Source organism: Canis lupus, chromosome 23 (genome assembly GCF_003254725.2).
Source record: "Canis lupus dingo isolate Sandy chromosome 23, ASM325472v2, whole genome shotgun sequence".
In the NCBI taxonomy this organism is placed as follows: Eukaryota; Metazoa; Chordata; class Mammalia; order Carnivora; family Canidae; genus Canis; species Canis lupus.
Window position 1 is genome coordinate 52,099,158 of NC_064265.1, and position 14,309 is coordinate 52,113,466.

The window sequence follows — 14,309 nt, forward strand, 5'->3', positions numbered from 1 at the left end:
AAAAAAAAAAAAAAAAAAAAAAAAAAAAAAAAAAAAAATAAAATTAGATTGAAAAGGGACGCCTGGGTGTCTCAGTGGTGGAGCGTCTGCCTCCAGCCCAGGGCGTGACCCCGGGGTCCCAGGATCAAGTCCCGTATGGGGGTCCCCGCAGGAATCCACCTCTCTCTGTGTCTCTCATAGAGAAATAAATAAAATCTTTTAAAAAATAGAAAGATGCTATTAAAAAAGCTTTTGGACCTTCGTGCCACACTAAGTTCAATTGTTAGAGAATGACCCTTGCGGGCGCATAGGGCTTATGGACTGAACATAACGGGATCCACCTGCACTATTGAAAATGTCCCAAATGTAGTGATCTTGTAGCAAATATTCAAAGGAAAGGTCCTGCACAATCTGTAAACTTTGTGTTTTAAGGAGAATATATCAAAGTTCATTTCTCCAGCTAATGTTAACGCGGAAAAAATCCTGAAGTGACCGTACATTTTAAGCCTCAGTCATTAGCCCACTTGTTTCGGACAGTCCTAAACATGAGCAAATTCTACTGCAACTAAGGCTCTGAACCGTCCCTCATAATCCCTAGGAAAAGGACTTAGCTGAGCTGTCAGAGAACCATTAGGAGAATCGTCCAGGCTTCTGAACCTAGGAAGGCAAGGGGCCGCACTCTGCCTGCAGGTCCCTGGAACTCTAGTCTGGGCAAGGGAGAGACCACAGGGCCCTTAGAGTCGAGGCCTAGCCAGGCGGAGGGGGAGGTGGGTGGGGAGGCGGGGGAGGGCGGCGGAAGCAGGCTCAACACCCGAGCCCACGTCCCCGCCTCCGAGGACTCTTGCGGTTTTGCAAATTGGATCTGCCAGTAAGGGCTGCGCCTGTGGTGGGAGCCGGGGTGGAGGCGGGTGGGGGGCGGGGAGCTGGGCCTCACTCCTCCAAGACGGCGCCACCGCCCATTAGCTCCTGACCTAGTGGGGTCAGCTGCGTTGGGCTGCAGCTCCCCCAAGGCCCTTCCGCGTCCTGCAGGAGCAGGTTAGGGGGTGAGACGTGGCGATGGCCCCTCAACAGGGGCGCCCGACCGTACCGGGTATGCTGGTCGCCCCCAGCGGGGCTCGGAGCCGCTTGGCGCGCTTGTACAGCAGGAAATCCTCCCGCCGCCTCCTGCTCGTCTCCATGAACCGAGTGCAAGTCACGTTAACGGCCGGCCTGGGCTTCTGATGCCTGAAAACCACTCGAGCAGAGCATCTCCCCAAACGTCCGTCGGCCACCTGCAATAAAGACGGTGGCATTAACCAGGGCGGCCCAGGCCAGCATGTGCCCGCCCGCCGCCGCACACAAGCCTGAGGAGCGCCCGTGGGGCAGGAGGGACACGTGGGTGCAGCACCCGCAGGGGCCTGGCTGTGCAAGGGGACTTCTGCGCGCAGCCGGGAGGACAACAGTCCTTCACCCCCAGCGTACAGTCCTGCTGGCTGACGCCGCCACTTGACGGCGCGGGCCTGCTCGGAAGACGAGTCGTGACGTGCGCTGCAGACCACGTGGTTCCGGCCTCGAGGCGGGAGGGCGCTCACTGCACGCCGGGCGCCAAGGTGACGCGACGCTGACGTCAGGCCTGCACTCGGGAGGAGGCTGCTCCCCGTGAACACGAGCCACAGCTTCTCACCCCGCCCCGCGGGCCGGGCCCTGAGCTCACGTGGGCCCGACGCCCGGGCCCTGGCTCCACGCTGACTCCGTGCCTCCCAGGAACCTTCGAGATCACGGCTGGATCTGGATCCGAGGGGAGGGCGGGGACGTCGTGGAACAGGGCCGGCTCGAGGGCGTTTGTGAGGGCGTTTGTGCGCGTTGCGGTGTAGACGCGCTGCGGGGGGGGGGGGCACCAGGTCTTCGCCTCCGGGCGGGGCCTCCTGCTGCTCCCGCCTGCGGGCCCATCGCCGGGTGTGGAGCTCGCGGTCGCCGGGGCCGCCGCCGGGGCAGCTCCACGCTTCCACGCCCCGCGCCCTCCACCCGACACCCCCGTACCCCGGGCGCCGGCCCTCGGGGACCCCGCGGCCGCTCACCTCGGGGCCGTAGCGCTCGGCCGTGAACTCCAGGTCCACCCGGCAGGTCCTCCGCGCGTCAACCTGCAACAGAGACGCGGCCTCAGCGGCAGCACGTGGCCGCCCGCAGGCCCCAGGCGGTCCTGTCGAGGATCCTCTTCATTCCCGAGACGCACAGACGGGCGGGGGCGGGCGGAGGGAGCGGGCGCCCCGCGGGACTCGATCCCGGGACCCGGGCTCCCCCCTGGGCGCAGGCGGCCGCCCCAGAATCCGTGACCTTTTACCAGGAGAAAAGGTGGCAAAGCCTGGTCCGCCCGAGCCTCCCGCTCGCTAGCGACACACCCCTCAGGAAGGGCCCAGGAAGGGAAGCGGTCGGGGGGCGCCCTTGCCGGGGGGGGGGGGGGGTGCTCACGGGGAAGGGGCGCCACGGTGTGCGGGGAGCAAACTACGGGCCTCGGGTGGGGGGCAGAAGAGTGGAGGAGGCCGCCCTGGGGGGAGGCTGTGAGGGGAGGCCCTGAGGGGGAGGCCGTGAGGGGAGGCCCTGAGGGGGAGGCCGTGAGGGGAGGCCCTGAGGGGGAGGCCGTGAGGGGAGGCCCTGAGGGGGAGGCCGTGAGGGGGGGGCCGTGAGGGGGGGGCCTTAAGGGGAGGGGCCGTGAGGCGGGGACCGTGAGGGGAGGCTGTGAGAGGAGGCCGTGAGAGGAGGCCGTGAGGAGGAGGCCTTGAGGGGGGCCGTGAGGGAGGGACCCTGGGGGGAGGCCGTGAGAGGAGGCCGTGAGGAGGAGGCCTTGAGGGGGGCCGTGAGGGAGGGACCCTGGGGGGAGGCCGTGAGAGGAGGCCGTGAGGGGGGGGCCGTGAGGGGGAGGCCGTGAGGGAGGGGCCGTGACGGGGGTCCTGGGGGGAGGCCGTGAGGGGAGGCCGTGAGGGAGGGGCCCTGGGGGGAGGCCGTGAGGGGGGGCCGTGAGGGGGAGGCCGTGAGGGGGAGGCCGTGGGGGGGGGGCCTTGAGGAGGAGGCCTTGAGGGGGAGGCCGTGAGAGGAGGCCGTGAGGGGGAGGCCGTGAGGGAGGGGCCGTGACGGGAGGGGGGGCCCTGGGGGGAGGCCGTGAGGGGGGGCCGTGAGGGGGAGGCCGTGGGGGGGGGGCCTTGAGGAGGAGGCCTTGAGGGGGAGGCCGTGAGGGGGAGGCCGTGAGGGGGAGGCCGTGGGGGGGAGGCCTTGAGGAGGAGGCCTTGAGGAGGAGGCCTTGAGGGGGAGGCCGTGAGGGGGAGGCCTTGAGGGGGAGGCCGTGAGGGGGAGGCCGTGAGGGGGAGGCCGTGGGGGGGGGGCCTTGAGGAGGAGGCCTTGAGGGGGAGGCCTTGAGGGGGAGGCCGTGAGGGGGAGGCCGTGAGAGGAGGCCGTGAGAGGAGGCCGTGAGAGGAGGCCGTGAGGGAGGGGCCGTGAGGGACGGGGGGGCCCTGGGGGGAGGCCGTGAGGGGGGGCCGTGAGGGGGAGGCCGTCGGGCGGAGCGGGGCGGGGGCGCGGGGCCGGGCCGGGGCGAGGAGGGCGGCAGCTACGGCCGAGGTAGGCTGAGGGCGCCGGGCTCCGCGGGGGCGTCCTCGGCCCGGGGCTGACGGCGGGGTCCGGGAGCGGCCCCTCCTCCCCCCCACGAGGACGGTCCAGGGGGAAGGCGCCGGGGTGCAGCGGGCCGGAGCCGAGCGCCGAGGGCCGCCACCGCGTCAGGGACCGTGTGGCCCTCGGGACACCGGGCGGCTGGTTCAAGTCCGTCAGGGCGTTTGCGGGTCCGAGGCCCGACGTTTCCGGAAGGACACGGCGCCGCACGCAGCAGGGCGGGGGCTCCCGGGCACCGCCCCGCCACCGCCCCGCCACCGCCCGGGGCCTCGCTGCCGTCCTCCCGTCCTCCCGTCCCCCCCGAGGGCGGCTGGTTCTGGCCCGAGCAGCACTGGGCCTTCTGTCCTTGGCTGCGCCTCCTCGTCGGGTGTCCGGATGCCGCCCGGGCCTCCCCGAGGGCCTCCCCCAGGGCCCCGGCTGGTGAGCGCGGCCGCGGCGACCCGGGAGCTGGGGCGCGTGGAGGCTCCAGGCCCAGCCTCTGGGAGGGGACGTCGAGGCCAGCCAGGGGCGGCCGCAGGGGGGGCAGGATGGTGGGCGGCGGGGGGAGGCCTGCGAGGGGGCCTGGGGGGCGGGGGGGCAGGGCTGCAGGGTCCAGGAGGTCGGGCTCCCCGCGGCCCTCGACGGCAGACCCCGCCCCCGGCCACGGCCCTGCGCCTCGGGCTCACCTGCCGCCCCACACGGCCGTGCTCGGGCGACACCCCGGGGAGCGGCTGCGTGGCCGCGGGCTCACGGGCCCCCGGCACCCCGCGCCCCCAGCCCGCCGCGCGGACCTGCGAGCTGAGCGGCCGGAGGACCAGGAGGACGCCCGGAGCGGGCTGGAGGCCGGCGGTGTCCGCCCCGGGGGTCGGGGGCAGGTCAAACGGGGCGAGGGGGCTGCTCGCCGCGGGCACGAACGAGCCGCCTCCCCCGCGGCCTCCCCCGCGGCCCCCCTCGGGCGCCCCCGTCCTGCGGCCCAGAGCGACCCCGGGACGACCCGACCGCGGCCGGCGCGGCTCACGCGGCGTTTTGCAGACCGAGCTGCCCCCGCCCGGCCGCACCCGAAGCAGCCGCCAGCGTCGGCGGAACCTCGCGGGGCCTCTGCGAGCGGTTCGGCCGCGGACGGCGGCGCCGGGCGAAGCAGAAGTCCCGGAAGGAGCCGCGGACGGAAGACAGACGAACGGCCGGGATGCAGCGGTGGTGCCCGCTCGGCTCAGTCCCTGGGACCCGGAGCCCACGGACGGGGTTTAGAGAGAGAAAGTGGGGCCCCTGGGGGCGCAGCGGGTCAGGGCGCGACCCCGGGGTCCTGGGTTCGAGTCCCACGCGGGCTCCCTGCATGGAGCCTGCTCCTCCCTCTGCCCGTGTCTCTGCCTCTGTCTCTCTCTCTCTGCACCTCTATGAATAAGCAAACAAAATCTTTAAAAAAAAAAAGTAAAAGTGTTCAGTCTAAAGGGACTCAGCACGGACGTCCTCACTCCGCGTCCTAGACTCAGGCCTTTACTTCCCCAGTTGGCGGGATCAGGTCCGAGGAGCCTGGTAAACAATCCCGCGTGCTGGGGAATCTGCAAGGTCTGCTCCCGGCCGGAGCCACAGCCCCACGGCCACGGCCACGCGAACCCGGGGATCCCTCGGGCCCACGTTCTCTTCTGCAGCGCTCGCTCCGCTTCCGGGAACGGCGTCCACAGGGCTGGCTCCCCAGGGAAGGAGCGTCCGGAGCCGCAGGTGACCGCCTGACCCCTCCGATGCCGGCCCCACGCGGCCCGGGGCTCCCGCGGCCGGGCAGGGACACCGCCAGGCCCGGGGCCAGCTTCCTGGGCGGCGGCTCCAAGGTCCCCGACCCGGGCCCGCGGGGGGACGGGTCAGCCGGAGATGTCGGGCTGCGACCCGGACCGCCAGCACCCGCGCTTCCCACGGCGGCACCTCAGCCTCTGCTCTTTTCTAAGATTTTATTTATTCCTGAGGGACCCAGAGACAGGGGCGGAGACCCAGGCGGGGGCAGCAGCAGGCGCGATGCGGCCTCGACCCGGGACGGGGACCCGCAGCCCCGCAGCCCCGCAGCCCGCAGCCCCGGCCCCGCTGCTCAGCGTCCAAGGGCGCCCCTCCCGCGCCTCGGGCTCCGCGGGGCCTTCCTCCGGGGACGTCAGGCCCTGACCCAGCGGCCGCGGGGCACGGTTTCCAGGGGCCCCGAGTGCAGCTGCGGGGGTCAGGACGTCGGGCCCCGGCTCTGGCGACACGGGCACCCGGAAGCCAAGGCGGGAGGCCGGGGGGAGCCCTGCGGAGCAGAGCACGAGCCCTGCAGGGAGCGGGGCGCGGGCGGGCGGGGCCGGTGCAGACTGAGCTCCCCGTGGGCCCCGCCGCTGCAGCGCCCTGGGGCGCCCCCAGAGCCCCCCGCACGCCCGGCTTGGGCCCGCGGTCGGGATCCCGCTGGGCTCGGGGACTCTGCTGCCGCGGCCCGGGCTGAGCCGGCAGGGGCGGGAGCGGCCGGCGGCTGAGTGGGAGCCGAGGACGTGGCCGTCGAGGCCCAAGGCCTGCCCGGGCTCAGCGGGAGCGGGACCGGACGTGCGGGGCCACAGGGTCCCCGGCAGCCAGATCAGGGCCCGGGGCGCAGGCCCACCCTGTGCGGGGGAGCAGCCCGACCCGGGGCACCGCGGCCACACCTGAGGCGGCAGCGCACGCGGGGTCCTGGGGCGTCCACGCCTGCCCCGTCCCCGTCCCCGTCCCTGTCCCCGTCACCGTCCCCGTCGCGGGAGCTGCTCTGCCACGGAAAGACGTTACACCGGGGGCGGCGGTGCCCGGCGGCTGGGGGCGGCCGCTTCCAGCTCGGGTCAGGGTCGCGGGGCCGCGGGGTCGCAGCCGCATCAGGGTTGGTGGCGGGCGGTGGGCTTGAGCACGGAGCCCCCCGTCCCCCCCACTCATGCACACTTTCTAAAATAGATGAGTAAATAAAGGCTTTATAAAGAATAAAAATACAGTTTAAGGAAGAAGTTAGAGCCGCCCGCTGCGAGGCCACCCCAGGTCCGGCCCCCCCCCCCCCCCCCCCCCCCCCGCTCTCCGGCACGGGCGTGACTCCTGCAGGTGGGCCCAGGAGCTTGAGCGGCAGGCGGGAGGGGAGGGACGGGACGGAGGGTCTCACCGGGGCCTAACAGCCCTGACGCTGCTGGGACGTGGTGGGGAAGGGGCCCCAGGAAGCCCCGCACCCCGAGGCGGTGCCCACGACTTGGAGCTCGGGAGAGGAAACCGCCTCTGGGGAAATGCAGGGCAGCTGGGCCTCTCCTAGGCTGGGACAGCACCGCCCCGTGGCCTTGGCCCCTGTGGCCTTGGCGGGCAGCAGCGGGTGGGGGGCAGGGGAAGGGGGAGCTGCAACGGGCAGGGCGGGGAGGGAATCCCGGGGGGGGGGGGGGAGTCCCACAAGGGGGGAGCCAGGGGGAGCTGGGAGGGCAGTCGGGAGTGGGGGGAGCAGGGGGTAGGGGCAGCCGGAGAGCTGGGGGGAGCAGGGTGGGGGGAAGTCGGGTGAGGGGAGGGGGGCGGGGGGGAAGGGGGTGTCGAGGCAGCAGGGGGAGCTGGGGGGCGGCTCCACACAGCAGGCATCTGTGGCAGGGCGTGGCTGGGGACAGGCCATCGGATTTCCCTACAGGCCAGGCCAGTGGCCCCGCGCAGGTGGGAGAGTGGGAGAGCGGCCCCTTAGGGGCGGTCCGGTGGGGCCGGGCCGGGCCAGGGGCGGGAGGACCCGGGATGCAGCGGCCGAGCCCCATGGGCTCCGCGCGGAGCAGATCATCCACGGGACGAAGGACGGTGACGACCAGACAGGCCAGGCCGTGGGGTCTCAGGAGACCCTGCAGGGAGACAGCAGGGCGCAGAGCGCGGCAAAGCCCACACAGCTAGGGGTCCCCACCTGAGAGGAAAGGGCTGCGGCGTGACCCCGGGCTCCCCTCTACCTCCGCGGGAGGCCAGATCCCCACGGCCCTGCCAGCCCTGGAGGTGGCTGACCCAGTGTTGGTTCTGCTGCTTCCGGGGCCCTATGCTGGGGGGGGTCCCCTGGGGAGTGGCAGAAGCAAGTGGCAGCCGCGCTGCCAAGGGGGGCACCCGGCTGCAGGGCACCCACCACCAGGGAGCTGTGATCACACGTCGCCCGGCTAGGAGGCCTCCTTGGCCACACGTTTATCACCAGGTGCTCAGAAGCAGTCCTACTTCCCAGCTCATCTGGGCGCAGCTGGCGTGGGTGACGGGCCCGGCGCCAGGAGGCCTGACTTTGCCATCGGGGCCAGGTGGCCCTTTCCCAACCCACGCCAGACCTGCAGCCAGAGCCTGCAGACCAGCTGGGTGCTGTGGGGGAGGGCGGGGGAGGGGCCGGGGTGCACCTGTGGGGGAGGGGGGTGAGGACCCTGGTACACCTGTGGGGGAGGGTGGGTGGGGACCCCGGTGCACCTGTGGGGGAGGGTGGGTGGGGACCCCGGTACACCTGTGGGGGAGGGTGGGTGGGGACCCCGGTGCACCTGTGGGGGAGGGGGGAGGGGACCCCGGTACACCTGTGGGGGAGGGTGGGTGGGGACCCCGGTGCACCTGTGGGGGAGGGTGGGTGGGGACCCCGATGCACCTGTGGGGGAGGGTGGGTGGGGACAACGGATGCACTTGTGGGGGAGGGGGGAGGGGACCCCTGTGCACCTGTGGGGGAGGGTGGAGGGGACGGGGGGGGGGAACCTGTGGGGGCAGGAGGGAGGGAGAGGACCCCCAGTGCACCTGTGCCTTCTCAGCACAAGCAAGGCCCACGAGGGTGGGAGGGCGTGTATCTGTGCCCGTGCTGTGGGGACCTTATGCTTCCTCCCCAAGGCCCCGGGAAGGCCCCAGAAACGCCAGGTTCATCCTGCAAATCACCCGTGTTTTGTGACGCGGTAACAGCAGCGAGGAGGCTTCCTCCAGCGAACTAAGGATTGGGAAGCCACAGGGAAGGTTCCCGTAGTAAAGCGCTGTCCTGAGTGCCCGCGGCCCAGCCACGCGCGAGGGCGGCTGCCCACAGCCCAGAGCGTGGGCCCCGGCGCTGGCCTGAGCCAGAAGCCCGGGTTTTGCTCGCAGACTCGCTCGTGCCCGCTACCCCGACCACCTAATTGCCAACCAACTGTCACAGGCGCCCTGAAGAGTGGGAGCAGAAGCAGCCGATCACGCTCTGGACTCCAAGTGCTCCCCGAAATCACAGATGATCCCCACTGGAAGAGCTGCCGGGGGTGACGGCGAAATGGCCTTGTCCGTCCACCCCACTACACTCACAGGATGTCAGCGTAAGCACTCGGGGTGTGGGCGAAACCTCCGTGTCCCGAACACACGAGCCAGGAAGTGCGGGGGTGATCCCGTGGGTGACCAAGCCGCAGGGCGGTCCCCTCCCGGCCGGGGGACCCCACGGGAGGCCTGGCCTGGCGTGGGCTGCACGGGGCGCGGGGACAGCAGCCTGTGGGGGGTGGGGGCCAGTGGGCGACCCAGGGCCGTGGGTGCCAGCCTGCCCGGCGGGCCACGACCCCGTGCCACGGGCCACCCCTGCTTGTGGGGGAGCCGGAGAAGGGGTGGCACCAGGGGCCGGGCACCGCGAGCTCTCCCTGCACCTAGCGAGCCACCCCGAGCTCATGGGGCCTCCGGGCCGCTAGGATTTCTTCTGGAAGGTTGGCCCCACTTCCTACCGCAGCGCCGCTGGACTTCACCACAGGACGGCGACAGCGTTCCCGAGGTGAGACAGTCCTGCGGGACCGAGGACCCGCGTGGATCGGGTCAGGAAGCCTTGCGGCTCCCAGGCCCTCCCAGGCCGGAGCCGCGCTCCTCCCGCCGCCTCGCTCATAACCGCGGATCCGAGAGCGTCTCCCGAGCAGCCCACTCCCACTCACGTCCACACCGCGCTCCACGCGGCTTGTTAGAAACCAAGCAGCTCCCCGCAAGGTCCCCGCAAGCTGCGGAACGGGCTTCCTCGGGCCACTCACTCTGCCTTGCCTGGCCTGCAGGGGGGTGTCCCCGGGGGGGTGAGGATGGGGGTGTGGGGGGGCTCCCCGCGGCCGCACCTGCCCCCGGGCCCAGGCACCGCTCACCCTGGAGTCGTGGCACGAGGCACGGGACCCTGGGTACAGCCGAGCCCTCCCCCTGGGAGGTGCCACCTTCCACCTCTGTCACAACCGTCACAACCGGGCCTGTGCTTGTCCGGGAAGCGGAAACTCCTGCGGCCACCGGGCCTAAGGCTCTGCAGGGCGGCGTCTGCGCCCCTGGCCCAGGTGCCCCGGCCCACACGCCTCGGCGGGACATATCTCAACGGGGCTGCCGCCGACCCACCCCAAGGAGGACCAGGGCCGCGGTCGCACGGAGCGATGCTCAGGGTCGCCCTCAGTGGAGCAGCAACTCCCTCGCGGATTTCCCGGCCGCTCCCTCCCCCATCTCCTAGACTCTTAAAGACGCGAGGCGCGGCGGGCAGGGCGCGATCCTCTCTGTTCCAAATGAGGAAACAGGCAGAGAAGACCCGGCCCCGGGGCTCACGGAGGCAGAGCAGGGGTGCAGTCTGAGCTCCTACGACCCCCCCCCCGCCTTACTCCAGCCGCCCCTGCGGGGCCTGTGCCACCCCGAGGACCCCGACGGGTCACGGCCACAAGACAACCCCGTCCCGGCCTGCCTTGGTCACCTGTAAAAGTGGGCCCCGTTCAGGGGGATGTTTGAGGATGGCACGGCCCTGGGGAAAACTCTCTGAATTCCTGGGAAACCCTGAAACCACTTTACTCCCCAGAGAGTCGAGGCCCCGAAAGTCAGCGAGCTCTCTCCGGGCTCCTCGGTTGGAAGTACTCATACCCCCTTTCAGAAACAGGTCAACCGAACGACACGGGAAGGTGACCTTTCCCGGAGTCACGCCCTGCTTCCTGGCCTATTCGCCCCTCCCCAGGCATAGGGGCCTCTGATTTATGATTTACTGCCCCCCCCCTTTTTTGCTCAAAGGAAGAATGCCCTTAAAATTCAGGAACGCTACACTATGACACATGGAGGACGCTCGCTCAGCCCTTCTGGAAAGGAAGGGGAATTTTTACTTAACTCACGTGGGTTCTGGGAGCTTATTTGGTGAAAGATGCCAACTACTGAGCTTTCTCCCAAGGAGGTGACTAAATGCATCGAAAAGCAAAGTGCTGCTGGGTTTTTCGTGGTCTTGGAAGGAAGAAAAGAGTTCCTGGGAATTGAGAGCCGGGCTTCCCGCAGGGGGGCTCACTCCGGGGGCAGCCGGGGAGCAAACCGCCCGGCCCTCTGCGCTCCCCGCCGGCCCGCTCCTCCCGCAACTAGTGAGGCTGACCCCCCCCCCCCAGACAACAAGGATCCTTAAAACGGGGGGCAGGGGAGGTTGGCTTTTTCTAGGAAAGATTTTGATTTCATCGCTCAATAAGTGTGACCACCTCGGGTACCGGGGAGAACCTCTGAGGGCCACAGGCTGCGCTTCCGGAGGCCTCCGACCCCCGTGCGACCCTGACCCAACGTCCCGGCGCCACCTGGCAAGAGCCTACGGTCTACACTCGCTTCTAGATTCTCCGAGGCCGAGTCTGCGGGCTTTGTGGGCTCTCTGCGGCCTCCGGGCAAGAGCGTCGCCGCTTTGGGGGGCGGCGGGCGGGGACCCGGTGGGGTCCGGGCGGGGTCCGGGGGCGGGGACCCGGCGGGGGACCGGCGCGGCTGCAGGCGCACAGCCTGAGGTCCCCAGGGCCCGCCCGCAGCCCGCCGCCTTCCCGCCCCCTGGGTTCGCGGCCGCCGGGTCCGGGGTCCGAGGGCCCCCCCCCGCGCATCAGCTCCCCCCCCTGCACCCCGAGGCCCCCGCGCACCACCTCCCCCTGCACCCCGAGGCCCCCGCGCACCACCTCCCCCTGCACCCCGAGGCCCCCGCGCACCACCTCCCCCTGCACCCCGAGGCCCCCGCGCACCACCTCCCCCTGCACCCCGAGGCCCCCGCGCACCACCTCCCCCGGCACCCCGAGGCCCCCGCGCACCACCTCCCCCTGCACCCCGAGGCCCCCGCGCACCACCTCCCCCTGCACCCCGAGGCCCCCGCGCACCACCTCCCCCGGCACCCCGAGGCCCCCGCGCACCACCTCCCCCCTGCGCCCCGAGGCCCCCGCGCACCACCTCCCCCGGCACCCCGAGGCCCCCGCGCACCACCTCCCCCCTGCGCCCCGAGGCCCCCGCGCACCACCTCCCCCCCGCGCCCCGAGGCCCCCGCGCACCAGCTCCCCCGCGCCCCGAGGCCCCCCACATCCCCGCGCACGTCGGCGGAGGGCCCGGCACCGGGTCGCGGGATCCGGCCGCGGAGGGGCGCCGCCCTGGGGCTGGGCCGCGGGTCCCCCGCCCGCACTCACCGCGGCGCGGCCCCGCAGCACGGCCGCCAGCACCCGCAGCCCGCTGGGCGAGCCCGCGCGGAAGTTGAGGAAGTGCAGGGCCGCGCGCGCCGCCTGCCGCAGCAGCCCGGGCGGGGGGGCCCCGGGGACCCCCGGCGACCCCGGCCCCGGCCCCGGCCCCGGCCCCGCCGCCTGCAGCCCGGGCACCGCCAGACACAGCGCCAGCGCCAGCGCCAGCAGCAGGGCGGAGGGCCGCGGGACCCCGGGGCGGGGCGCGGGCGGCGTGGACGCGGCGGGCGGCATGGACGCGGCGCTCCACCGACCCGGCTCCCTCCCCGCCGCCTGCGCCGGCGCTCGCGGAAATAAGGCGGCGGCGGGCCCGCCCCTGCCCGCCCCTGCCCGCCCCTGCCCGCCGCCCCCGGTCACCCCCGCCCCTCCCCTTCCTTGCCCCCTGGTCCCCCCGCCGCCCCGCCGCCCCGCCCCTCCGCTCCCGGGTCCCCCCCGCCCCCCGCTGCTGCCCTCCCCTCCCCCATGCCCCCCGGGTCCCCCCCGCAGCCCCGCCCCTGCCCGCCGCCCCCGGTTCCCGGGTCCCCCCGCCTCCGCTGCCCTGCCCTCCCCACCCCCATGCCCCTCAGTCCCCTCGCCGCCCCGCCCCTGCCCTCCTCCCAGGGTCCCCCTCCCCTCCCCTCCCCTCCGCCCCCGGGTCCCCCGCCGCCCTTCCCCTCCGCCCCCAGGTCCCCTCGCCTCTCCTTCCCTGCCCTCCCCTCCCCTCCCCTCCGCCCCCGGGTCCCCCCCCCCCGCCCTCCCGCTGGCCGGGGACCCGCCCCCTGAATCCCGCCCAGCTCAGCACGGGGCAGTTACCGACGTAGACGACTTGAACAGGATGTGGGGGTGTGGGGACGGTGTGGGGAGGATGTGGGGGTGTGGGGATTCCGCTAGAGCAGGTGAGAAGCGCAGGAAGGGAGACGAAGGCCGACCGGGGGCCTGCCGTGCCCTCAGCTGCCCCTCCTGGAGCGGCCCGTCCCGGTCCCCGCAGATCCCACAACTCGGGGCTGAGCCAGCGCCGAAGGGGACCCCTCCGCGGGGACGCGCCTCCACGGGGACCCCTCCACGGGGCGGGCCAGCGGGGTCCCCCAGGCTGGACAAGTGTCAGCCGGCATCTGGCCTTCTCTAGGAAAGCGGGGTCGGGAGGAGGGGAGACCCTGCGGAGGAGGAGTCCCTTAGGGACTCGGACCCACAGGGGCGATGGAAAGGCCGGAGCTCTCCCCATCGGTGCCTCGGTTTACCTCTCCGGCCGCAGCTGGGGGCGGACCCCAGGGGATCCCAGTCGGGCGCCGAGGCCGCGGCCTCCCAGGGCCCCTTCCAGAGCAGGGCCCCACTTTCGGGGTGGGGGTGGCGGGTGAGGAGCCCCGTCTCTGTGGACCGGGTGTGCGCGCCCTGATGAGCCTGGCGCGGCCTTTTGTTTCCCCCCAGTCACCTGGACGGGACAGTCGGCGCCCGGAGCGAAGCGACACTGTCCTCGACTTACAGACTGTGATGTAAAGGGAACCGCAGGTTGGGGCCGTTTCCATTTTCCGAGCAAAGGATGTTCCAGTAAAGCTTCAGATCGTGAAGCTTATTCTTTCCTGTTTGAGAAGATGCCAGATTGCTGAGTGGAGTGTTCTAAGGTCGCCCCTGCCCCCAGTAATACTTACAATTTCATGTGCTTCGCAAAAAATCCCCAGTAATTGTCAATATTTGCGACCGCGAGCTCCCTAGGGACCGATTAGGAAGCGCCGTTGAGGACACGGGCCTTCAGCGGAGGGCGCCGGGCGGGCCGGGGGTCGGTTCCTGCCGCACCTGCCGCACCTGCCGCACCTGCCCGCCCGCAGCGCTCGCCCTGCCCCGACTCCGTCCCACACGCCCGGGACGCGCCGCGCGAAGAGCGAGACACGCTGCTGCTACGCGGCCGCCCGGCGGGCAGGGGTGCTGGGGCCTCGCTGCGCCCATGGGCCCGACGGAGCCGCGTCCTTAGCGGGCCTGCAGGGGGCGCCGGCGGGAGGGCGCCGCGCGGGGACCCCGAGGTGCGCGGGCTCAGGTGCGGGGCCGCCCGACGCGCTGGGAGGGCTGCGACGGCCGCGGGGGCGGGGGGGGAGCCCAGGGACGCGCACCTGTGCCCAGGGCCGCGGGGGGGGGGGGGGGAGCCCAGGCACGCGCACCCGTTCGCACCCAGCCCCCGACTAGCAGGCAGGGCGCCGGGAGCCCGCGGTAGGAGCCCGACCCCCACCCCCGGAGTAGCAGAGCGGGTCAGGCTGCGGGCTGGGGGCGGTGGGGGCCGTGGGGTCGGGCGCCCCGCCCAGGGCTCGGGCCTGAGAGGTGGGAGGAAGGACTTGCGCCCCGCTGGGCAGC

The 14,309-nt window shown here is 71.9% G+C and overlaps 1 protein-coding gene across 6 annotated transcripts in view; it reads right to left on the minus strand.

The window, feature by feature from the left end:
* RARRES1 (retinoic acid receptor responder 1) overlaps positions 1-14,309 on the minus strand; it is a 75,977-nt gene that overhangs the window by 25,709 nt on the left and 35,959 nt on the right. For 3 of the 6 annotated variants that reach the window (XR_007405236.1, XR_007405230.1, XR_007405250.1), the window contains 2 exons: positions 2,037-2,099; positions 1,182-1,250 (listed from right to left, as the gene is read on the minus strand). Coding sequence is in view for 1 of the 6 variants with exons in the window: in XM_025436073.3 (XP_025291858.1) it covers positions 1,067-1,250; positions 2,037-2,099; positions 11,943-12,224 (529 nt within the window). In the remaining 5 variants the exon portion in view is untranslated. Of the gene's footprint in view, positions 1-1,066; positions 1,251-2,036; positions 2,100-11,942; positions 12,240-14,309 lie in introns of those variants that run through there. The other 3 variants (XR_007405238.1, XR_007405229.1, XM_025436073.3) reach the window with 2 other exon arrangements.